The sequence below is a fragment of the Strongylocentrotus purpuratus genome, unplaced genomic scaffold (assembly GCF_000002235.5).
Source record: "Strongylocentrotus purpuratus isolate Spur 01 unplaced genomic scaffold, Spur_5.0 spur5_scaffold_3, whole genome shotgun sequence".
Lineage (NCBI taxonomy): Eukaryota > Metazoa > Echinodermata > Echinoidea > Camarodonta > Strongylocentrotidae > Strongylocentrotus > Strongylocentrotus purpuratus.
In genome coordinates this window covers 27,183,012-27,208,153 of record NW_022145609.1, presented here as the reverse complement: position 1 = coordinate 27,208,153, position 25,142 = coordinate 27,183,012, and the positions used below count along the sequence as shown (strand labels likewise).

General features: G+C 37.9%; 1 protein-coding gene across 2 annotated transcripts in view; it reads left to right on the top strand.

Annotated features, from left to right (window-relative positions):
- Window positions 1-19,906, top strand: part of LOC579470 (lysine-specific demethylase 4A) — a 34,221-nt gene extending 14,315 nt beyond the window's left edge. The window contains exons 9-19 of one of the 2 annotated variants that reach the window (XM_030996044.1): window positions 653-825; window positions 4,820-5,646; window positions 7,121-7,243; window positions 9,530-9,693; window positions 11,162-11,366; window positions 11,930-12,006; window positions 13,352-13,516; window positions 14,113-14,307; window positions 16,180-16,353; window positions 17,938-18,150; window positions 18,918-19,906. In XM_030996044.1, coding sequence (XP_030851904.1) covers window positions 653-825; window positions 4,820-5,646; window positions 7,121-7,243; window positions 9,530-9,693; window positions 11,162-11,366; window positions 11,930-12,006; window positions 13,352-13,516; window positions 14,113-14,307; window positions 16,180-16,353; window positions 17,938-18,150; window positions 18,918-19,481 — 2,880 coding nt within the window. In that variant the 3' untranslated portion in view covers window positions 19,482-19,906. The remainder of the gene's footprint in view (window positions 1-652; window positions 826-4,819; window positions 5,647-7,120; window positions 7,244-9,529; window positions 9,694-11,161; window positions 11,367-11,929; window positions 12,007-13,351; window positions 13,517-14,112; window positions 14,308-16,179; window positions 16,354-17,937; window positions 18,151-18,917) is intronic. The other variant, XM_030996045.1, reaches the window with a different exon arrangement.
- The last annotated feature ends 5,236 nt before the right edge of the window (window positions 19,907-25,142 follow it).

Genomic DNA, 25,142 nt, shown 5'->3' with positions numbered 1-25,142 from the left:
AAGAGGAGGAGGGGGGGGGGGGATATTACAGTGGTAGTGGTGGTTATTTTAACCGACTGCTAAGAAAGCATAAATGCTTGTTAGTAAGCAACCAGAGGACCGACGGCTGTAGGTCCTCTCCGAGAGACCTGGTAATGAGGATTAATGCCTTACCAAAGGGCACTTGCGAGACCACTGCTCTACCAACTAAGCTATCGTGCCTCCATATTATATGATTTGTAAAGCACTGTGGCAATAGAGCAAGCTCAGTACTTTGGTAGTATCTACACTCTCTTATCAGGATAATCAGGAATTAGGATTACATTGAATATGACGCCAAAGTACTGCACAGTTCATTTTTGCGTTTGCCAAACGGTTTTCATAACGCTACAGTCTATTTGGGAAAAGGAGTATGGTAAACAGGTCACTCAAAGTTTTTTACTTTTTTGAGGCACTTCTTGATCATTTTGAAGCACAATTTTTTTTAGAGCTTCAATATAACACCACATCACAGACACTGATAACACGTAGGGCCATGTATTTCAGATTTAACAATGTTAAACGATCCCTTCTGTGTAGAAAACCTGATGTTAATCTCAGGTTTATTGAAATTCCTGACGACAAGTTTCCTGACAATCATCTGCCATCCCTTTTCTGTTGCTTCTGATCATAGTGCACTTGCCAGAAGGACTCTGTAAAGATCAGCATGGAGCCGTTTGTGAGGGTGTTCCAACCGGACCGCTACGAAGCCTGGAAAGCAGGCAAGGACTCCCTCTACATAGAGGAGGTGGACAATCCCACTGGGCACGGCAGCAGCATGAGAAACATGAAGGAACCCCCTATGCTGTAAGTCACAAACGTGTCTTCTTTTAATTTAAAGCCCCACTGCACTACTTATAGCTACTTGCGCCCTCTATATAGCAAACAATGCCTAATCGTTGCCTGTTGGTCCCCCCCATGATCCTTTTTTTTTTCTTATGTTAATTGAGAGCTGATTTGATGAGATAACCACCTGTCAGTGACCTTGCACAGAGGTCTAAACCCCCCTGGCCAAACTAGTGCTGATGGACTTTAAACAATAGGAAAGTTTCGTAATGTAACCAAATTTATTAGTATGCCTTTGTGAAGCGCCTCGATACGAAGTGTTTTATTCACCCGTTACGCATGAATGTACATCTCAATAGAGTGGAATTGCATATATTGTGTGTTGTTACATGTACGTAGGGAAAACATTATGGCTTTCCTACCTAGCAACATGTAATATATGCATATGCTTTTCTTATAAAGAGATATTAATCGCAAATTATTCGCGATTAGTATCAATCGCAACTATGTGCATACTATAAGAGATAGGAGACTGCAAACTTGCGATTGATCAGAGGACTGCGATTGATTTGGATCAATCACAATATCAAGGCACTTAAAGATAAAGTTGAGTTCTGGTCATGCGACTGCATTGTGATAAAAACGGTGTGAAATCGATCAGAAAAGGTTGACCATCAAGCATATACGTATTGGTGTGTACTGCAAGGTTCTGGAATCATCAAAAGGATAAGAAATTTGGCCCGGTCTTGGTAAAGTTACAAGCACTGTACACAGAAAGATGTATATGGGACTACACAACCATGTGGCATAAAAATCCAACCCAATTTTTATGATGTTACTTTACAGTTGTGTATATTTAAAATAATAAGTCATTTGAAGAGCCATTCTTTTTAGGGAACATTTATTATCTGATGTTCTTCCACACTTGCATAATACAATGATAACGCTCTCAAATTATTAAACACCTCTTCCCAGAACTCAACCTTCTCTTTAAGTATAAATTTGGTTACATTACAAAAATGAGCTATTTGCCTATGGGAACCATTTAGCTCCCATTTTGAGGCCTATTAGATTGAGTGAATTCAGGAGTTTTGGGGTTAACGTACAGGACGTACTTAAAATGTTTATCATGATTAGAGAAGTGTGGGAATGCGGATTAAATGTTCACCCCTTACAGGAAAAATTTAAAAAAACAATAATAAAAATATATAGTAATCAAATTCTGCCTTGTTCCATATACTCGATAATGTAATTCAAACAGTTTTGTCCTTGGTCTAATAAATATATTTTGTCCAGTATGCATTCTCCTTTTCATGAGGTTATCTTACATCCTGTCATTTCTTTGAACCATTTTCCAATTTGTGTTTTAATATCCGTGCAAAGGTTTTAAACATTTGAAACATATTGTATTAGTAGTTGAAACTTTAAAGTCAAGAAGATTTTGTGAGAATGTTTCTATACTGAAATTTATTTCCATTAGGATTCTGTAATTTTGTGCAATGAAAATAAGATAATTTAGAAATACAAACATGTATCAGCGATCACTGATCAGTAATACTTATAAAATATCATTTTACACAAAATGTTATCACTTTTAATAAGGCCAAGACTGATGCGATATATTTACACTACTTACATGTTACATGGTATTACACAGTACCGTGTAACTTTCCCATGGAAACACAAGTAACACGGTTTATTGGCGACCCGTGTCGACTGAGATACGGATTATCATTGCCGTGTCGATCCGTGTGAAATCGCTGTGGAAACGCACCGCCACAAACCGTGTCTGGCGGGAGGGAGAACAACCTTTTCAAACCACATATGATCGCGTGGAATCCTGTGTAGATCTGGATCCACGATCGAGGTCAAAGGTTGAATCTTGGCTTCCGATTGACACAGTATTACACGGAATCAGGGCTAATTGGAATGTTGCGCTCTGTGGAAACAGATAATCCGTGTTCCACTTTTTTTCTGTGGCAACACGCTGAAAGTATCACTGCTTATGCCAGATGTGAGACAGACATCAAAAGAATTTTTGAAATTGCAAGGAATACATTTGTGTGGCTATAAAACACATATTTACAGCGAGAAAGATGAAAATAGAAATCAGTTTCAGACTTTTTAATTGCTATGTCTGGTCTGTTCTGCTGTACAGAGCAGAAACATGGATATTAACAAAAATATGGTAAAGAATATCACATTTCAAAATTTGGTGTACAGGAGAGTGATGAAAAACTGACAGAAAAATACTGCAAATGGCAGGGCTTAAAATGGAAGTTCATCTTAATATTACGTTGGTTTTAATAGATGCAGAAACATGAGAGAAACAGGTGGGTAAAAGTTTGTGTAAAAAACAATTGAAAATAAGTTAAGCTACGGTCACAAAGGTTCGTACGAACGATGCATTCGTATCAATCTCCCTGTTTTTCCATTGTCTTTCGAATTTCCATTGTCTGAAAATTGTTCGTACGGCATTCGTAGCAGTTCGTAATGGCATTTGTGACCGAGGCTTAAGGTCTGAATTTTTTAATCAAACACAAATAGACAACTCTTTGACGTATTTTGTGAGGTACCCTCCCATTTTGCCCTGAACTAAAAAAAACTTCAAAGTTGTATTTTGCCCTTAAGAAAATAGTCAATCATACATTTACCCTAAATATGACTATTTCAAGTATGTTTTTATACAACACCTGTATGCAACAAAGCTGTTCTGTCATCAATAACTAAGAAAAGAGAAAGTTTATTAAAAATCTGTACAGAGCGAATGGGAGAGGAGCTCACAAGATTAGTCAGTGTTGCCAGTTTGTGTTTTACTGATGACAAATTAAAAAAATTCATAACTTTTTTGTTTTTAATCGGATATTGCTTAAATTTTCACTGATTTTTTTTTTCTTCTCATTTGTCTGATTTTATTAAAACCTACTTAAAAGTATTACAAAGTTTTGGTATGGGGTCATGAATTTGGTTCAAATGAACATATTGGAAGCATATGCGATATTACAATATTCAATGATCGTTGTCGCAGTCTCAAGTGATGCAATTGTGAATAATAAACTCTTTATGTTCTATAATGCCCTCTCAAGACCGATATTACTTTATCTCTAGAACAATGTTTTTTTACTACGATCGACCAATTTGCTATTCCCATTTGAAAATGATATATCATAACTGCATATTCTGAGATTTCCATAGTCGCAGCTACCAAGGAATGGCCTTAGGCGCTATTTGACTATATTTGAAATTTACAGGGAGCACCGGTAAATTTTTGATTATTCAGTTTCTCGAAAGCAGAAGTGTTTTAGGGGCTAACTTTTGCAGTGCTTATAATACATCCACAGGGGCATCCAAATATATCAAAATTTTAAAGAATTACTAAAATCAGATTTTCAAAATTTCCCAAAACTTTGCATTACATTTAATATCAGGGTAGACTTCCCCTTCAAACAAAATATCCTGATAGGAATACTTCATCCCATAATCCGTGCAACTGCTGCAGATCGCAACTTGCCTTTTTGTGACTTAACCTTTTCATGTGTCTTGCAACTTTTAAATAAAATATAATACAGAACAATTGATTATGATTTTGTTTAAAATATAATATCGTGAACTATGCTACTCAGAAACTTCTTTAAATACATGTAGATTGACCTAATTTTCAAACAAAATATCAATGAATATGTAGAAATAGGTATCTAATTTGCATAAATTATGATAAAGTAACAAATAGGCAATATTTGCTGGGAGAAAATGCAGCAGTACTTTTTATATGTGTGTCAATAACAATGCAAATTTGACCTTGATTGGACCTTCCACGGCCGAGATCTAAGGGGGGTGTCAAAAAGCCCTGTAAGAATAGGGTTAAAGAAGAAAGATTGGCTTGTAAAAGTCATGGGATTCCTGACTGACCTAAAGGTTTATAATTATGATTGCAGCATGAGCTAAATCCAGGATTTTGTTTCAGAATCTGAGGCATTGTTACTGAGTCACTTTAACTGTTTTTTCCCCTGTACAGGCCATTCACCGCCACGAGTGACGAGCTCCCCAGGAGACATCCAGTACACAAGAAGGATGGTAGACGGACAAACTCTCCTAATGCACTTCCAAAGAAAAAGAAGAAGAAAATCAAAGAGCCAGATATTTTGGTCGACGGAGTTACTCTTGATGCTCTGAAGAAGAAGTACAAGAAGCTGAAGAAGAAAGCAGAATTGGGAAAAGGTGATGCAAAGACCAGCAGCAAGGATACCGATGCAAGTGATAGCAGTCTTAAGCTGAAGAAGAAGAAGACGAAGAAGGTGAAGGACAAAGATGGTGTCTCGAAGAAGAGGAAATCTACCTCGAGCGGGGAGGGAGAGTCACCGACCAAGAAGAAAAAGACAGACTCCAAGAGCAAGCTGTCGGGCGATGGCACGAACAAGAAAAAAACAGTGGGGCATCTTGTCATCGTACCCGATGCAGAGAAGCGGAAAAAGCAGAACAGTAGCCCCAAGAAACTGAAAGACATTACCAAAGTCGCCAAGGGGGGGAAAAAACCGAGGGGCAGGCCGAAGAAAATGTCCGTGAAAGGCAGTGGTGATGCGCCAACTTCATCAGCCAACGGTGCGGATGTGAAGCCCAGGGTGGAGGATGGCGTGTCGGAAGGGGAAGAGGAGGAGGATAACAGGGGTGGCGAGTATTCTGAGACCAGCAGGTGGGTCATGTTTGACCATCGCTACTCAGCGGTCCTCAAGCCGCAAGGGAAGCCCTCCTCGTCCAAGAACACCTACAAGCATAAGCACCAACCCAGACCGTCAAGGGAAGAGGAAGGACGTAGGCAGATGGTACGGATGAGGAAAGGCAAGGGTAAGGATGTATTCCTCTCATTCTATCAATTCTGTTGTGTTATTTTTATTTGTTTAAAGTTTTTGTTTAAAAGAAATAACCTTCCTGCTAAAGGTAAACCGCAATGTTTGATCAAAATCAGAACCAAACAAAATAAGTGAATTCACTTAATTTTCTGCTTTTAGATGGACATACATGCATAATAGAAGACGATAGTAAGAAGGATTTTTGTGAACTAATTCTGTTTTAGAAATCACAAATAAATGTGCTAGGGGTGGGGGTTGTTGACAAAATATCTATTTAATAATTTAGTATCTTTAACAGCTGTGAAAGACTTGTCACATTGGCCTCAATGGCATCTGGTCTAAAGGCATTATTAATGCTCCATCGAAACAACGTTTTCATCATGTTCATTGAGGTTTACCTTTGATTGATCATATATTTTTTAAAGTTGACTTTTTTTTTTATGAGAGATTTTCCAGGTTTTATTTCCTAGCAAATGACTATAGTTCTTTTCATCCATGTTGACAGTGAATTATTGTTCAAGTTTCCTTGAGGAAAAAAATAATGAATTTGCTAAATTTTAAAAGGCCTCAATTGAATTCCAGGAGTGTGATAAGCATGTAATTATTTTAAATTCAAAGGGGAAATTGATTAAAAAAAGTTCCATTAGGATATGATGATGATTGCCATCTTGAGTAGATTTTAACAGATTAGTACAGTTTAATTGCCATTAAAACACAAAGTTATTTTAAATTTAAAAGGAAAGTGATTAAAGAATCTTGCGTAGTTTTGACTAGTTTGTTAAAAGTCATCATGATTGTTTCTTCTTGATGATGCCATTATACTTAACATTTTAGCAGGATGGGTCTTGGCATTGTATATTATTTATACTGGGGTACTGTAATTATTAGATGATGGTACTACTAATTCAATGACTTATATATAATCAACTTGGAAGTTTAGGTTGAGGATTCTATTGGTACTCTCATAAAAAAATTACAGAGTTTGCTTTTGTGTTTGTATTAATTAATACACTAACATGTGTTACAGTTTATATTATTTAAGAAATAAAAAAATGTTTACTTTTTATTTCTTTAATGTGTACTTCATATATTATAATCTAAATACTAATGTTAAGATCAGGGCGATTCTTAGAAGAAATTAAATCAATAGGATTTGTAACAAAATTCCTCCACACAAGTTTTTATTTATACGTGTAGAAGGAAAGTAATTTACATGTAGATCCTGAATTTCAACTTGTGAACTTCTTCAACACCCTGTATATCCTTATCTGACCTGCTCATTTCATTTTTGTGGTGGGTTATACAAAAAAAATTAGGCTACTAATTTTCAAAACAACCTCCTTTTGCCCCCGGGAATTTGGTATATCTCTTTCACCTTTGACCTCTGCATTTTGACCTTTGACCTCTGCTTTTCAATCATACTGACACCCTGTCACTGGTCCTTCATGTACACCCTCTCCCTTACACAGACCGATGCCCATCACCCCCTCGTACGGCAGTGGCCATGTTGGAATATAGGCGGGCTCTGGCAATGCCTAAGCCAGGCGGCTTACCTCAAGTGCTACCTCAGTCTCTGGTTCACACACATTCTGGTAAATGCTCCTCAAGCAAAGAAAAAAAAAGCTAGCCCAAGATAAGTTGGGCTGGGCATCTATAGTCCAAGCCCAGGAGGAATACAGCCAGGCTACATGGAGCTGGAAATCGCCGCTGCTGCTGCTCGAGCTAAACATTGTCAGACACTTCAGGGCAGGGTCTTGCAAGGATATCATTTATGGTGTCTCCAAATAGGCACCAAGCTCCCTGCATATATAAATTGGACTAAATCTGTTCTATTAATTAGAGAAAATCCAAATTATGCTTAGATCGCGCTATCAACTGCTTTGGGCTTCTCCAGCCTAAATTAAACAATCAAATTCTTTGCCAAGTATCCGTTTTTGTACCTACCATCCCAAGGAAACGTACCTATCACTTTGAAATCAACTGAATACCAGGATCCTTCTTACATTCGTAATGGAGCTGTTATTATTCTAATTCACATCTTGATTTCAAGGTGATAAGTTACAAGTGTTCTTAGGAATGGCAAGGAAAGACTTTTCAATTACCTGATTCAAGCACAAACCATCCTTACACGCATGTGCAGTGAACATACTTGCCTAATGCATTTTTTTGGGGGGTGCTATTTTTACATGGTGCTAGCTAATGGTTTTAAACAATTTAATAAACCCTTGAAACTTTGATCAGAGTACTTCCAGTTTTGCTTGATATTTCAAGAATTTGTTTGAACTGGTGAAATTAGGAAAGACTCTGAGCAATTTTTGAAGTATATGATGATACTAGCACCATTTGATGTAGCACCGACTCTGAAAATGCTCTGTTAAGCTCACAAATATGGTCATCTTGCACTCAAGTGAAGGCTGCTTGCGTTTGGTTAGGACAATTGACTTGTAAGTCAGGTATAAGAAGAAGAGAAGTACCCATGATAGGAATTGAAAGATAAAGGATATTATGAAAATGTTGGTACCCTGACTGCCGCTTTTTGCACTATTGGAAGGAAAAAGAAGTAGTCCTGAAGATCGTTTACGCTCTGGCCTCTGCAGCAGCTATTTCCAAGCCCAGGTGGATACTACCTAGCACATGATTATACTGCAACACAAAAAACGATTCTACGCTCAATTTCTCTCTTCTAAATATGGCCACTGCTTTACGAGATATTGCTCCACCAGACCCTTCCCTCCCTCCTTCAGCATCAACCCTCTTTCTGCGAATGCTCTTGTCAAAGTTCCCTCACTTCTTGCTCTCTTTCTCCCTCTCTCTCTCCCTCTCTCTCTCTCCCTCTCTTACATGTTTACATTAGCTTGAAGGGTCAATGCAGGTTATTTGAAAGTGGGAGATATCAAAACGCAAGGACTTTTGTAGGTTTTAAAGCCATGGGATCAATCGTAAACAAATTTTCATCTTAGGGTAAAGCAGTGAATTAGCCTTGATAGAAAAGAGAAATTGAAAACTTATGTCGAAGCTTAATATAACTGAATTATGTGTATGTTTCAAATGTTGTCTTCATGTTAACAATTTATGTCACGTGTTTATGAGGTTTGCCTTTCTTTGATACTAACAATGTTCAATCTTTATGTCTGTCCAGTAATCACATGTCTTTTAATGTGTTCTAATGAATTTTTATATATTTTTTCATATAAAAATGATGCTGTTGACTGGTGGGATAAGTTTCAAAGTCAATTGTTGTCGCTAATAAGCTAGTAAAGAAAAAAAAACACAAAATTTCTTTTTTTTTCTTTTTAAGAATGACAAGTTATGGTCATTTTGTGTTTCTTTCTGTTTTTAGTTAAGCATAGAAAACAAAGAAAAGGGCATTTAGCTTGAATATTTGTCTTTAATTGCAGGCCTGATAAAAACCTGATTTAAATCGGTTTCCCTATTTTTCCTGATTAATTTTTTTTTTTCTTCTTTTTTCTTCCCTATTTTATCCTGATTTTCCCTCTTATTTTCTCTATTCTTCCCTATTTTGCCCTATTTTTTCCCCAATTTTGTCCCAATTTTCTTACTCGAAAGGGGGGAATGTTGTTAGATGCCATTTTTTCCCCGCAAATCCTCTTTTAAAAAAAAATTTTTTTACTCAAGGGGGGCGTGGTTGAGGGGAAAACAAAAAACCTATTTTTTTTTTAGTGCTCACTATCACCCCTGTAATTGCTATGCATATTGTATTTAGTATTTAGTATTTATTGTCCATTTCTCGATATTTGATTTTCACTGGTGTAACATACACAGATTAACATTTACTAATGATTTTACAAAAACTCTAGACATTAACAGACAGTACATGTACGCAAATAACTTCATAATTATTATTTCTTCTCATGTAGCCTTTACGATGAAAGAAACCAGAGCTATGAAGGATTGGGCGCGGTCCCTCAACGGTCTCTGGGTTACTCAGCCCACCAACTTCATGATGGAGATGGTGCACAATGCGTCCATGGCCGATCAGAAGCCAGGATGTTGTGTGTGTCGGATCTTCTTTCATGACAAGGTTGGTTTCTTGTACACTCATCTGCTTGTCTGTCTTGCATGTAAAGACAAGGCTCTAAAGATTAGTTGGTGCAGTAGTAGGGATGATATTGATGCTGCAGAGCTGCCAACCATTATGTTTTTTTCCGACAGTATTCAGTTTTTTCTCAGAATTACGGTAGTACATGTTTTTTTTTTTAATAACTGTTCATTTTTTATTATTTACATTTAAAAAAAAAAAACATACAGCACATTAACCAAATGCTCTAAAATGTTGATCACTACTTCAATAGAGATTTATGAAGAATACAAATTTATAAATAGCAAACGAAAAAGAAAGAAAAACAATTGAAAGGCGTGAAAATTCTAAAAGAGAATGAAATGCTGATAATACCAACAAAAAAACAAAAAAACTACCTACTTGTAAATATACTATATGTCCTAATATGGAAATAACAGCATTAGGAATTGAATCTTTCTGCATTGGAAGTGTGTCGAGCATGGTTGTAAGTTTTGTTTTAATGAATTCCTTTTTTTTGGCTTCAAATTCCTTTTATTGCCGTCATGGTTTCTTTTTTTTTGGTTGCACAAGATTGGCAGCTCTGATGCTGGCCATATTCTAGTGTTTATCGATGGGTAATATGAGGTTAATAAAGATGATAAAGATAGTATCATTGAGAAAATGACTGTTATCAACAAAGATTAATGCCGCCTAGTATTCAGTGTCCATGTGTATTGCATCATAATTTGCTGACACTAGATTTGGTTGAAGTACTAATCAATGTGTCTGTGCGTACAAAGGTCTCTGAAGCAGCGAACCCTAGGTTCCACCAGAAAATACTCCAACTTGCCTATATCTCAAGGGTGATGGAGATTTGATATATATGATGAATGTTTATGGCAGGGTATTGGAGGTGTTGTAGTTTAGGGTTCCAATCTTAGATTTTGGGCACTCGTGAGTCCCATCGCCTGTTAGTCTCGAGCCCTTGTATGTGCATTGACTTCCTTTAACATTCTGTTTGCTTTCTTCACTTGTCAGCACGGTTGCTAGTTTGCCACACTTGCAATTTTGTGCAAAACAATAGGCACTGTTTGAAGGAAGGATTGCTTTGTGTAATACAATGGTTTTGCAAAATTACACATTTCCGGTATTCGCTCTTTGATAACACTTTTAAACACTGCTATCAATTAAAGTTGCACTCCAAAAAACTAGACAATCTTGAAGCTTTGGGTGATACAGTCAAACCTGTCTATAGCGACCGCCCAAGGGAAACACAAAAAGTGGTCTTTTTAGACATGTTCCTTTAGTACATGTTTCAATGAGAAACCATTTTCAAGGGAAACAAAAAAGTGTGGCCCTTGTAGACAGGTGGTCACTAAAGCAGGTTTGACTGTATCTCTATACCATGATTAAATACAAAATGGCACAGGGTGATTATTTATAAAATGTTAACCTACATAACCCTTTCACACATCTCTATCCCCTTCAGCTGGGCATCTATGATGAGGATGACTCGGGCAAGACGGTGCTGGCGGGGTCATCGCAAGACTACCGTAAGTTTGTCCTGACACCGGAAGACTGCTTTGCTGCTACTCAGGAGAACTCGAACCCCTCCTGTCATAACCCCCTCATCGATGACGAGGCATGTAGCCCTATACTCTCATGTAGTTCCTGCAATATGGCCGTTCATGCAAGTAAGTTTCGTTGTTGTTTTTCTTTGAAATCATAAAATCATAACAATATATAATTACAAATATTTCTTTTAAAGCCCCACTGTACTACTTGTATCTACTTGCTCCCTCTATATAGGAAACAATGCCTTATCGGTGACCATTGGTCCCCCATGATCCTCTTTTTCTTATGTTAATTGAGAGTTGAGTTGATGAGAAAGCCACCTGTCAGTGACCTCCCTGGGTGGTCTAATCCCTCCTAGTCAAAAAAGTACAGAGGGCCTTTTGGATTTAAAAAAAGTAGAGACTGCAATGAGTTTCAAAGGTTTCCATCGCTTTTGCTTGCCTACAGTTTCTTCTAAAAACGTATGTAATTTTATATTTTCTGTTTCTTCTTTTTATTGGGGAGGGGGGGGGGGGGGGGGGGGAGGTCAGAGTATTAAAAAAAATCACTTGTACCTAGCTAAACAAATGGTTCATTGAAGTCAATTGAAGTCGAAGTAGGAAGCCAGGCAAAATATTTGATTCCATGCAAATTTTTGTTTTAGAATTTGAATGACAACATGTTGATGGTCTTATCCTATTAGGTTGCTATGGACATTCTCCACGAGAAGATGATAAACCATGGCTCTGTCAGAGATGCCAAGAAGAAGACTGGTCAGCTGTAAGTACTACTCTCCGAGTATCCTCTCAAAAAATCCTCTCAATTACCGAGTTACTACACATGGCCACTCAAAAATCCTCTCAATTACTGAGTTACTACATGTGGCCAGAGGGAATAGAAGGAAATATAGACGAAATGCCTATCATACAGGTTGAATCTTGCTTGTCGATAAGACCTATCGCCATAAACATTGGGAGGGTGCTCTGTTCATAGTCCATACTGTGGAAGAGTAGACATTCTTGAGGCTTTAAGAATTGGTCTAGGTTTTGGGAATTGGTATAGGCTTGAGGGATTGGTGTAGGCTTGAGGGATTGGTCTAGGCTTGAGGGATTGGTCTAGGTTTTAGGGATTGGTATAGGCTTGAGGGATTGGTCTAGGCTTGAGGGATTGGTCTAGGCTTGAGGGATTGGTCTAGGCTTGATGAATTGGTCTAGGTTTTAGGGATTGGTCTAGGTTTGAGGGATTAGTATAGACTTGATGGATCGGTCTAGGCTTGAGGGATTGATCTAGGCTTGATGTATTAGTCTAGGTTTTAGGAATTGGTCTAGGCTTGAGGGATTGATCTAGGCTTGATGAATTGGTCTAGGTTTTAGGAATTGGTCTAGGCTTGAGGGATTGATCTAGGCTTGAGGGATTGGTCTAGGCTTAAGGAATTGGTCTGGGCTTGAGGGATTGGTCTAGGCTTGAGGAATTGATCTAGGCTTGAGGAATTGGTCTAGGCTTGATGAATTGGTCTTGGCTTGGGAAATTGGCCTTAGTTACTGTCATGAATCAACATGTGATGATAGTGTAGAGGCTAACTCAGAATGAGAATAACATGAACAAAATTGATGCACTTGGTGTGATATGACTCAAATATGTGTTGGAAGGGATTTCATGAGGATGGTGATAGTTACTTGCAAAGCTATGCTGTTTTGTGGAATATGTATTTTTGATTGAAAGATGTATTCCTAATGCAATTGTGTTTTGATGTGAGAATGTATGTAACTCACTTCTCTGACTGGGAAATAATAATAATAGGTCAATGTATATAGCGTAGCTACTATATTAATATACTCTACTGCGCTTAATACAAGGTATCATATCATTAGCCCGACTGTAGCTTAGCTGCCATGATAAGGCGCTAAAGCATTTGAAGGAATTAAATTCCTGCCAGGTACCCACTTACATCACCTGGGTTGAGTGTGGCAAAGGTAGATCAATGTCTTGCCAAAGGGCATAAGTGCCGCGGCGGGACTCGAACCGCAGACCTTGTGATCGACAGTCCGGTGACGTATCCACTTGACCTAACCCTGTGCAATCCTAATGCATGTAACTAATGTCCTTATTTGATATCCTATCCTAGGTGTGTTGTCTGTGTAACCTTCGGGGCGGGGCGCTGAGACATACCACCAGTGGGAAATGGGCCCACATCATGTGCGCCATGGCCATCCCAGAGATACGCTTTGTCAACGTAAAGGAGAGGAGTCCCATCGATTGCTCTAACATCTCGGAAGCAAGGCTGAAACTGGTAAGAAGCCTTCTATCTCACACAACTTCAATCCGATGTCAACTATATTCAGACCCAAGTAAAACATGTATCATTTTTAACCAACTTTTTTTCTTCTTCATATAAATAGTATTTCACTTTTTCCCCCAAAAGATTGTTTCCATCTATCAAATGTTGTAGTTGCAGCTCAACAGTACCTCCATAAATACTGTTTAACAAGTTTATTGATAGAGTGTCAAACTTGTTAAAGGTAATACAAAGTTTTGGGAAAATTTAAAAATTGGTTGGATAGTGAATCTTTACAATTTTGATTTATTTGGATGCCCCTGTAGATGTATTATAAGCACTAAAAAAATTAGCCCCTAAAACACTTCTGTTTTTGAGAAAAATTGAATACAAAAATTTCTGGTGCTCCCGGTAAATTTTGATAAAGTTCAAATAGCGCCTATGGCCGTACAATGGTAGCTGCGACCATGAAAATCTCGGAATATTTAGTTTGAAGCTCAATTTTTTCAAGGCTTCACTATTACACCATATCACAGACACTGATAACACGTGGAGCCGTGCATCTCAGATTTAACATTGTTAAACGATCCCTTTAATATGCTCTCTTCCAGAAATGCTTCTTCTGCCGATCGTTCATCAAGTACAGTCCCAAGTTTGGTTCCTGCATCCAGTGCTCTGTAGGCAAGTGCGCCATATCATTCCATGTAACGTGTGCCAACGTAGCTGGTGTGATCATGGAGCCTGGAGTCTGGCCCTGTGCGGTCTTTGCCACCTGTATCAGGCATCCTGTCAACGTCAAAGACTGGGTGAGTCTACCACTCTTCTGCTTTCTGATCCAATTAGACTTTGCAGGCCTGATAATAACCCGATTTAAATCGGTTTCCCAATTTTTTCCCAATTTTCTTTTTTCTTCCCGATTTTATCCCCGAGTTTATCCCTATTTTCCCTTATTTTCCCTTATTTTTTCTATTCTTCCTATTTTTCCCTATTTTTCCCCAATTTTTTTACTCAAACGGGGGAAATCGCATTCCCCCCCCCCCCCGAATCCTCTTTTTTTCTTTTTTTTTTACTGAAGGGGGGCGGGGTTGAGGAAAAAACAACAACCTGGCTTTGTAATATGTGAAATATATGAAAAGATGGATAGAGGAAAAGAAGGTTGAAGAGAGTGAATCACCAAGCACTGACCAGGACATAATCGTTATGTCACAAGAAGCTAGACTCGATCAGACTATATTTCAATTGATGGATTACTCATTTTATTGCAAAATATTTTTGCGGAGGAATAGTTTGTTGGTCTTGTTGATTTTTATGCCTCCGTTACGAAGTAGCCGGAGGCATTATGTTTTCGGGTTGTCCGTCCGTCCGTACGTCCGTACGTCCGTACGTACGTACGTACGTACGTACGTCTGTACGTACGTACGTCCCGTTCTCGTGATCGCGTTATCTGAAGAACTGGTTGATGGATTCCTGCCAAACTTTGGTCATGTACGTATCTTGTAGAGCCGATGAACTGATTAGATTTTGGGGTTACGAGGTCAAAGGTCAAAGGTCACAGGGCTCATTATGTATGCAAAACAAGCTCGTGATCGCGTTATCTGAAGAACTGGTTGATGGATTCCTGCCAAACTTTGGTCATGTATGTATCTTGTAGAGCTGATGAACTGATTAGATTTTGGGGTCACGAGGTCAAAGGTCGAAGGTCACAGGGCTCATTATGTATGCAAAACGAGCTCGTGATCGCGTTATCTGAAGAACTGGTTGATGGATTCCTGCCAAACTTTGGTCATGTATGTATCTTGTAGAGCCGATGAACTGATTAGATTTTGGGGTCACGAGGTCAAAGGTCAAAGGTCACAGGGCTCATTATGTATGCAAAACGAGCTCGTGATCGCGTTATCTGAAGAACCGATTGATGGATTGCTGCCAAACTTAGGTCATGTATGTTACTTGCAAAGCCGAAAAACTGATTAGATTTTGAGGTCACGAGGTCAAAGATCAAAGGCCACAGGGCTCATTATGTATGCAAAACGAGCTTGTGATCGCGTTATCTGAAGAACCAATTGATGGATTGCTGCCAAACTTAGGTCATGTATGTTACTTGCAGAGCCGATGAACTGATTAGATGTAGGGGTCACAAGGTCAAAGGTCAAAGGCCACAGGGCACATTATGTATGCAAAAACAGCTCGTGATCGCGTTATCTCAAGAACCGATTGATGGATTCCTGCCAACTTAGGTCATGTATGTTTCTTGCAGAGCCAATGAACTGAGTAGATTCTTGGTTCATAAGGTCAAAGGTCATGGGCTTATTATGTATGCAAAAATAGCTTGTAATCACAATATTCTGAGAACCTGTTAATGGATTACAATTGAACTTGAATTCGAAAAATTTCTTCTGTTTTGGTTTGTAAAATTGCTCTATGACGGAGGCATCATTTTCGACTGCGCGCAGTCGAAGTTCCATCTAGTTTTGTTAAAGGATACATTTACTCACCATTTCAGAATAAATAAGAGACTGAAATATAAAATGATACTGCCTATCTGTATCAAGTTATACAAAAAATTAAAAATTAAAAATTAAATAAGTTTTTGGTTTTGCTAATGCACATGATTTCTGTTATGATTAATGGATGTACGATCAACGATCTTGTATAAACCGTGTTTCATCTCCCTGATTCAGACGAGGATACGTAAGATGAAGAAGATCCAAACAGGGGACCAAGTGATTGCCAAGCATAAGAACAATCGGTACTACAACTCAGTAGTGAAGGGAGAGAAGGCTCAGCTCTTCTGCCATGTGGTGTTCAAGGAAGATCAAAGCTTCTGTGATAATCTCTACCCAGAAGATATCGAGGTGAGTGCCCAATGGACATAGCCTTTATTGTTTTAAAGCCTGTCTGTACTAGTTTGGCCAGGAGGGATTAGACCACCCAGCCTGGTCCCTGACAGGTGGTTATCTCATCAACTCAGCTCTCAATAAACATCAGAAAAAGAGGACCATGGGGGACCAACAGGCACCGCTTAGGCATTATTTTCTATATAGAGGGAGCAAGTAGCTACAAGTGGTGCAGTGGGGCTTTAAGTTGAATTACAAATATCAAGTTAATATAATAGTTATATGTGCTTATATAGCGCCTAGCACTTACTGTATCAGAAGTCTCTAAGCGCTCTACAATATTTTGGCATAATTTCCCCTGGCTTTAACAGAGCAGCTGTCACGCGCTCTGCATTTCAAGGAATAAACTCCTACCAGGTCCCCATTTACATGTACTTCACCTGGGTGGAGTGCAGCACAATGTGGATGAGTTTCTTGCCGAAGGAAATTTAGGTCCTTGAGTGGGATTCGTAGTCCCAACCTTATGATTGAAATAAGTATAGTATTGGATGTCTACAGGCAGTTTAAAACTCACACGTATCTCGCCGCTTGGAGCTATGAGAGTCGGGATTGTTTCTTTGTGGAGCAAGTATATCATTGGTACAGCTTTTATTGTTGCTGCAGAGAAAGCTTGTGTGTCGGAGCTTGAACATAAAGTAGTTATAATCTGTGTACTGTTGATGTGAGTGAGCAACATCCATGGTGGTCTATAAGCACGTGTAACCACAGGCTTTTACCAATTTTTCAAGCGAGGGCCTTCATTACTTCTTCATCCTTTTTTTTCGAAGCATAGAGTTTGATCGACCTTTTAATAATAATAATAATAAATAATAATAATAATAGCCTAATAGTCCACTCCAAATTTTATTAAACCGAAACAGAAATTCTTTTTGCCCAATTCAAGGAGTCATAACATTGATCGAGACTTTTATTCTGAGGTATAGAGTTCCTCAAAATTGTTGGAAGGGAGGATACTTTGGATGGACAGTCTGCAGAAATTGTTAGAAGAGAGAGGAGTGCAAGAACTGGGAGTGGTGCTAATAGAGTATGCTAGGAGCCGAGGGTTGTGGAACAGCATGATCGCCAAAGTCAAACTATATGGCACTTCAGAGCTGCCAACCATTCCGTTTTTCCAGGAATTATTCTGTTTCTTCATCCCAATTTTTTTTTTTACAAAATACGTTTTTAAAATTATTATTATTTTTCTAATTTTTTTTTTTTGCATACCATATGTCAAACAACTGCCCTAAAATGTTATTCAATAGAAAAATAAGGTTAAAACATACCTGAAAACATACTTGAAGAGAAAATATTCTCAAAAGAATGAAATGTCGATAATACCAAAATACAAAAAAAATTACCTAATATGGAAAAAAAAAGGCATGAGGAATGGACATTTCTGCATTGGAAGTGTGTCGCGCCTGGTTGTAAGTTTGGTTTTAATGCATTCTTTTTTTTGCCATCATGGTTCCTTTTTTTGTTAGCACAAGGTTGGCAGCTCTGGCACTTAGAGAGAGAGAGAGAGATAGAGTTCCTAAATCCACATCCTATTTTTACTTGCAGAGTCACAACATTGCCGCAGACGGGGTACCCGAGGTGGGAAGTGACGTTGAAGTGCGGTGGGTGGACGCTCTCCTCTACCCAGGTACCTTCATCAACAGCTACTCCACCAAGATGTACGAGGTCCTGTTTGAAGACGGCTCGGTCATCACCGTCAAGAAGGAGGATATCTATAAGGAAGGTGAACCCATGCCCAAGAAGGTGCGGGCAAGACTGGTGAGTACGACTACGCATGCATAGGCAAAATGGGCGGGGGGGGGGGGGCCCTCCAAAGTGTTTGGATCCCCAAATTTGCCAGAAAATTGAAGGCAACATTTCACTTAAATTGTATCATAATTATTCTTTTTCTTTTGTTAATTGAGAGCTGATTTGATGAAATAAAATTGAAAAATTGAGAGCTGATTTGATGAGGTAACCACGCAGGGAAGTCTAATCCCTCCTAGCCAAACTAGTGCAGACAGGCTTTAAGACACACTTCTGCCCCCCCCCCCCCCCCCGAAAAAAAAAGTGTTTAAAGAAAAATATTGATAAGATTGTACGCAGTTAAGAAGAAGACTTTGTTGGTTGAAGTAAGAGACAGTGTCAACTGCTAAACTTTGTTCTTTATTGCTTGTACATGTCTGTATTAATGTATGTGTGTCGTTTAAAAAGAACCCCTTTGATAAATAGTGAATATACTGATGGGGCATTCTATGTAGAGAAACAGTTGTGATGATAATGTGCTTTGGTAAACTGTCTATCTTTCTGCCAAATAGATGGGAAGAGAAATGCTTTGATGAATCTTTTCTTGTAGCTTCCAGGGATGTACATTTCCATCGAGTTTAAACACTTATTTTTGGTTGGCAATGTCTTTTGGATATGCTATGCAGGTGAAAAATGAACTCGGGGGGGGGGGGGGGGGGGGGAGACGGGAGCAATCAAAATTGTGATTGGATTATGTTTTCTAACAGTTACGTAATTTCCTTATAAATATTTTCCACTAGTCTGAAGCTACAGAAGTGCGGTACATTGGATTCAGTGACCTGGCTGAACTGTCCAACCAAGACAAGACGACACACAAGGAGGAGAGTGAGAGATTAGGAGCAGGGACATCGGCCTTGGGTTCACCCTCCAAAACCTCTTTTCAATCAGGAAATCAACAAAGGACTGAGACCACTCATGCAACAGAATCAATAAATAGCAATGGAAGCTCATGGAACACTATGTTTGCTCCTTCGACAAGCAACAGTGCGTCGGGGGGTGTAAAGGAAGCAATGGACAGTGCAAATGCAAGATTAAAAGAGCATGAGGAAGATACAGACTCTGTGGCCGTCACAACGCTTGCGCTGCAATTCAACGATAGCAGTAGCACCGCCCCGACGTTGCAAGGTGCTGTTTTAATTGCTCCCGGTGTGACCGTAAAGACTGAAGCAGACCCTCAAGCAATACAAGGGTCTAGCAGCGGCGAGGGCCATGTCTACTTTCCCAACGATGCATCGCTCAAGCTCGATACTGTGTCATTCAGACCAGGTGAAACGGCGCCAAATGGACGATTCTTTTTGCAGTGATTTCTGAAATAGCCATTCGTAGTTTTTTGTATATTCCAGGCACGTGATCAAACAACTGCAGGTGTTTTTTTCCTTTTCCGGATGAGAGTTGCAGGGATTCATAGATAACCAGCACATCTGCAACACTTGATAAAGCCTGGACAACTGAAGAGAAATTATGCCAAGGTGTTAATGTACAGTTATGCTGTTATGTGAATGGATTCCGCTTCATTTGAGCCGACTTTGAGTAGATGGTGAAATAGAAGTTGCAGGCTAGGTGGATTTTTTCAAAAGCTAGACATTTAAAATGAACAAGCATGTCAGGTTTTCCCATGCAATATTAAGACATTGGTGCATGAAGACTTCTTATTGTGTACATTTGTCTTATGTACCATCGTTCAATTTTCATGTTATAACTCCAGATAATACAACCGTATACTGTGTTGGAAAATTTCATTTATATCTAAGTGTCTTCCGAGATTTAGAAATTCAAGTCTTTTACAACTGAACTCTTCTTTGGTTATAAAAACTTGATTATTTTGCCAGTTCCATCAAATATGTAATATTAAAGTTCATGGCGATTCAGCATTTATCAAGAAGTTTTGGTATCTTAGATAGATTTTTGTTTGGTGCAGTTGAAATTAAACAAGGATTTTTCAGACCAAGAAGTTACATAGAAAAATGTGAGCTTTTGTAGCATAGAGAATAGTCTCAGTGGTGAAAAACAAATGAGCGTCTCTCACTGACTCTCTTTGTATGCATTTTCTTCTTCAAACATCCACTGCCTTAAATCCCAACCTTGGTATATTTTCTAATGACATGCTAAAGCAACTTTAACCTTTTCTGTGGGGGGGGGGGGGGGGGGGGAGGGGTGGGGGTGGGGTCAGGTTGCAGATGCAAATTGTTCTTCAAAGAGCAAGTCCACCCTGATATAAGGTTGGTTTTCACAGAAGCAGAAAAAGGAGAGAAACAGGGGCCTGTTTCATAAAACTTGTTATCAATGACAAATGCTAAATTTCTATGACAAATTTGCTCTCAGCCAATCAGATGCCAGGACTTCAGTAGCTTATAACAGTAGCTTGTAACTTGTTATTGATATCAAGTTTTATGAAACTGGGCCCAGGTCAGTGAAAGTTTGAGCAAATGTTTCTGCTTCTATGAAAACCAACTTAATATCAGGGTGGACTTTCCCTTTAAGGCTGTCCTTCCATGCAGCAAGTCTTCACTTTCCCATATTTCTGAAGGTCCAGTTATGTTAGAGACCAAAAAGGGGGCCATAATACCAATAATAATAATAATAATAGCTAGTTCTTATATAGCGCTTTTCAGGACCGAAGGCCCTCTCAAAGCGCTTTACAGATCAACACATAGATAATTACCCCGGTCATCGGATTCAGGCTTACCCGCACACAATGTATGCACATTCTCCACTCCCTGGGGAGCATTCCAGCTTGCTAATCTAAGCACATTAGCTTTCGCATCCTACCGGGTACCCATTTAACACCTGGGTGGAGAGTGGCCAATGACTCGCTACTGTAAGGACCTAGCAAGTATTTAATCCAAACTGGAATTATGCAGCATTCATGTTAAACAGTTCTTTTGTTTAAATATGTGATCAAATACCTCCCACTTTTATAGATATTTGTTATGTTTTTATGTCGTAGGAATTCTCTGTAGTGCACATTCAATATATGATGACCTCTTTTTGTATGGACTTGTAAATAATTTGTATATATGCAGATAAAAGCTGTTGCAGTTGTGTATGGCAGTTTTCATATTAAATAAGTACATTATAGCATATTAGATTTTGATTACATCCAAGTGTTAGCAGCTTTCCGTGTTATGCTTTAAATGTCGACTGCCATAGACTAGTACATTGTAGCTATTTATAAGGACTGTTCAGTATTCATGCTCAGTTATTGTGAGGGAAATGTTTGCTTCTTGATTCAACTGAACTATTTTGATTTGTAAATTGTGATAAAAGCATCTATATTTATGATTTATTTATAGTTAATGATTGAATTTTTTAAAGAATTAAATTTGAAATTTGTTTGCCAGAATAAGTTTGGAATTAAAGATATAACCATCTTGACCTCAGTCCTTTACTTGTATTATGTATCTACAGAGATGCCAACCAGTACGATTAAATTGCATTTAGTACGATAATAAGAGTGAAATACGATCTTAAAATCTTAAAATATGATTTTTCATTTATTTATTTTTTATTTTTATTTTTTTAACCCATAAAAACAGCGGAATCGCATAGTTACATGCTCAAGTAAACCCCCGCAACCCCAACAAAAACTTTGCTCTACATTTTTCTCATTAAATTGTAATCAAAGAGCAAACGTTTTTTCTGAAATTTTACTCGGCCAGTGGTAGTGTCAAATTTTTTTGTTTTTTTTCTCACTGGTTGAGAAAGTCCACAGGAGTGGATGAAAGCTAATTCCTACTAATTTGAAAATCGGTAGAAGCCCAAACTACAAGTTACGATTGACCCCAACCAATGAAAGTCTTCTCAACAATCTGAATATTATCAGTTTGTGATATATGCGTTTTTCTACCATTTAGATTTAAAAACATGAAAACAAATGTACAGCATACTGTAAATACATGTAAATGGATTTGTACAGAGTACATTTTGATACAGTGTTTCTGTGTTTGCTTGCATTTCTGCCCGTGTTATTTTGAAATAGCTTATTTATTAAGCAACTAACGTCACATTATGTGCCAATGCATTATTGACTCTTCATTAAGTTGACATGAGGTGCAGTTAAATGTTTTAAGAAACAGATTCTTTGAGATTTGGAGTGGGCATTGATTGAAAGAGAATCCATAAGAACATGTGGAAAGATAATGTTACAAGCAATTTTTTGATCACTATACAGTGCGTCCCAGAAAAAGCGAAACCGAGAACTATTGATGTTTTATCATAACCTAATCACAATTATAATTAATAAATGACACATATTTGTAAATCTTAGATCCTCCTCTTTCATTTGATGCATATTTCACGCATGAGTGATTAAAAACAATTTGAAGAGAGGGTACCAAAAGTCATTTGGCGGGTGGTATCTGAATTTCAAAGAGAAAATCACATTTCTAGAAAGTTCATTTTCTACCTTTTCATATGACACCTCAATCAGGAAAAATGAGCCAGGAATAACAAAGTTCTGTTTGTTCAATGCTTGCATTTCCATAATTTCATTAAAAGAACTCGTTTTCACTGGCTGCCTGCCTAGCAACAAACAGAGTTGACAGAAGACTTAGCTCTGTTTTGTTGACAATCGGCCATGAACGCAGAAGAGGAAAGATTTGAGGTTTCGTTTTTTCTGGGACATACTGTACAATACAAAGATGGCTAATGGTTTGGAGGGATATTGTAGTAATTCATTTCCTAAGATTAACAAGGTAACCCATCACAGTTCATAATTTGCATAATGTCTTATGCTTGAGCTTTTTCCTCCTCAAATTGAAAAACGATTTATTTGTGTAATTTCCATTCTTTCACAGTTTAAAGGTAGTGTATCCCTTTTGCAGCCAACATCAAATTCTGTAGAACTTTGCAGGAATTATGAATATGTCGCGTATGTCTTATCTGTGAAATTCAAATTATGCAAGGAAACCTGTTTTCTTTCTAGACTTCACCGTCAGACACTATCGAGTGACTTCTTTTGTTCTTGGTAGTAACATACATAAAGTGAACGGTTACATGAGCATTTGTCTACATCAATAACCCACTTCTTGTAATAGCCAAAATTAAATTGATTGAATCTTTGCGTAGCACAAAACGCCAAGACCTTTTAATTAAACGAGCGCGCTTGCTAAATTTGATAAGACAACTGTCGTTATTTTCCCGCTGAAAGACATCTTCAAGCCCTTTTGTGTTGAGGGAAGTTCTAAATTAGTATCTTTCAAATGCTCACAGAGCGATTTATACCAATAGATACTATACATTTACGCTTGGACTATATCAATAAGCTTTGTTTCATACATAGACTAATATATTTGAAGCATGATATCTCTACCTTTAATCAGATTATTCCTGTACAGGAGAATGCATGCATATCAGTTGTGGAATTGTTAGTTCCACAAATTACGTTATGTTGATTAAAGTATGATTGCTTTAAAGGTAAAGACCAGTTATGGTCATGCGATTGCATTGTGAAAGAAACATTTTGAAATCGATCAGAAAAGGTTGATCATCTAGCATAGATGTACTGCAAGGTTCTGGAATCATCAAAATGATAAGAAATTTGGCCAAGTCTTCATGAAGTTAGAATCACTGTACACAGAAAGATGTATATGGGACTACACACACGTGCACGACACATGCATTTGTATCTCTCAACAGGCGAGAGATACACTAATTTACCAAAAATATCAATTAGTAGGCGGTTTCCCGGTTTCATTTTTATCATCATGTATTATTCAAAACATATTCTTTCCCATGATTGGTAATAAGAGCTTACATTTTATTTTTTGAAATTGGGGCGTTTCCAATACTGGTCTTTACCTTTAATGTAATTGTAATGGACTATTTTCGTAATGTAATCTAATTTGATGCACAAATCTTTCTTAAGTGCCTCTTAACAAATTATTTAATTCACCTTTTATGAATAATTGTACAGTCAAACCTGTCTATAGCGACCGCCCAAGGGAAACACAAAAGGTTGTCTTCGTAGACAGGTTCCTTTAGTAGATGTATCAATGAGAAACCATTTTCAAGGGAAACAACAAATGTGGTCTTTGTAGACAGGTGGTCACTAAAGCAGGTTTGACTGTATTTCAAAATTAAGAATGCAAACTCTATACATTAATTGTTGCTAGGTAGGACAAACATACCTTGCTCTACCTATCAACACATTATTTGTAACAGGTGAATGAAATAATTTGCAACGAGGCTCTTTACAAAGATTTGAGCATTACATTTGAATAGTCTATTGGGTCAGTACTGATTAGACTCTTGATGCTATGTCAGTTAAGTACAACTTCCGACCAGTTCCGTTGCTGTTATGTCTAATGCATGTACCGTGCAGGACAGTGGATGTGTAAAGCAGCGCATTGAGGTTTTAGGTTTCCCAAATGTTCACCAGTTATTAGTCTCATGATGCCATTTGCATTAATTTATGCCGAATTTCTTTGAAAGCAAAATCCACATTGTTCTCATGTCAAGAGAGAGAGAGAGAGAGAGAGAGAGAGAGAGAGAGAGAGAGTGAGAGAGAGAGAGAGAGAGATGTTTTTGTACAAGCTAAAAGAAATATATAAATGTTCAAGAATTTTTATACATATTTGAAATACGATGAATACAGTAGATCTGTGTTCCTGTACATACATTTTTGTTTAAATGTTTGAAAGTTATGTAATTATTCTCCTCAGAGTTTTATTTGTTTCCCCCCTTGCTTTTTTAAATCAACTGTTCAAACATATACAGAACATGATCAAGTATTGTTTGGTAGTTTTAAGGTCAGCTAGTTTATTTCCAGGCCCATAATAATTATTCTTGACAGAACACCAATCCACCTTATTCAGTGATTTCATGCTGTTAGTTTATATTATGTACACATACAGATAAATAACCTGTGTAAAATCGATAGATTTGATTAATTATTTGTAAAAATGAACTGATTTTCTGTGATTATATGTTAATTTATGAGAAACAGCAGCAGAAGGAGGATCAAG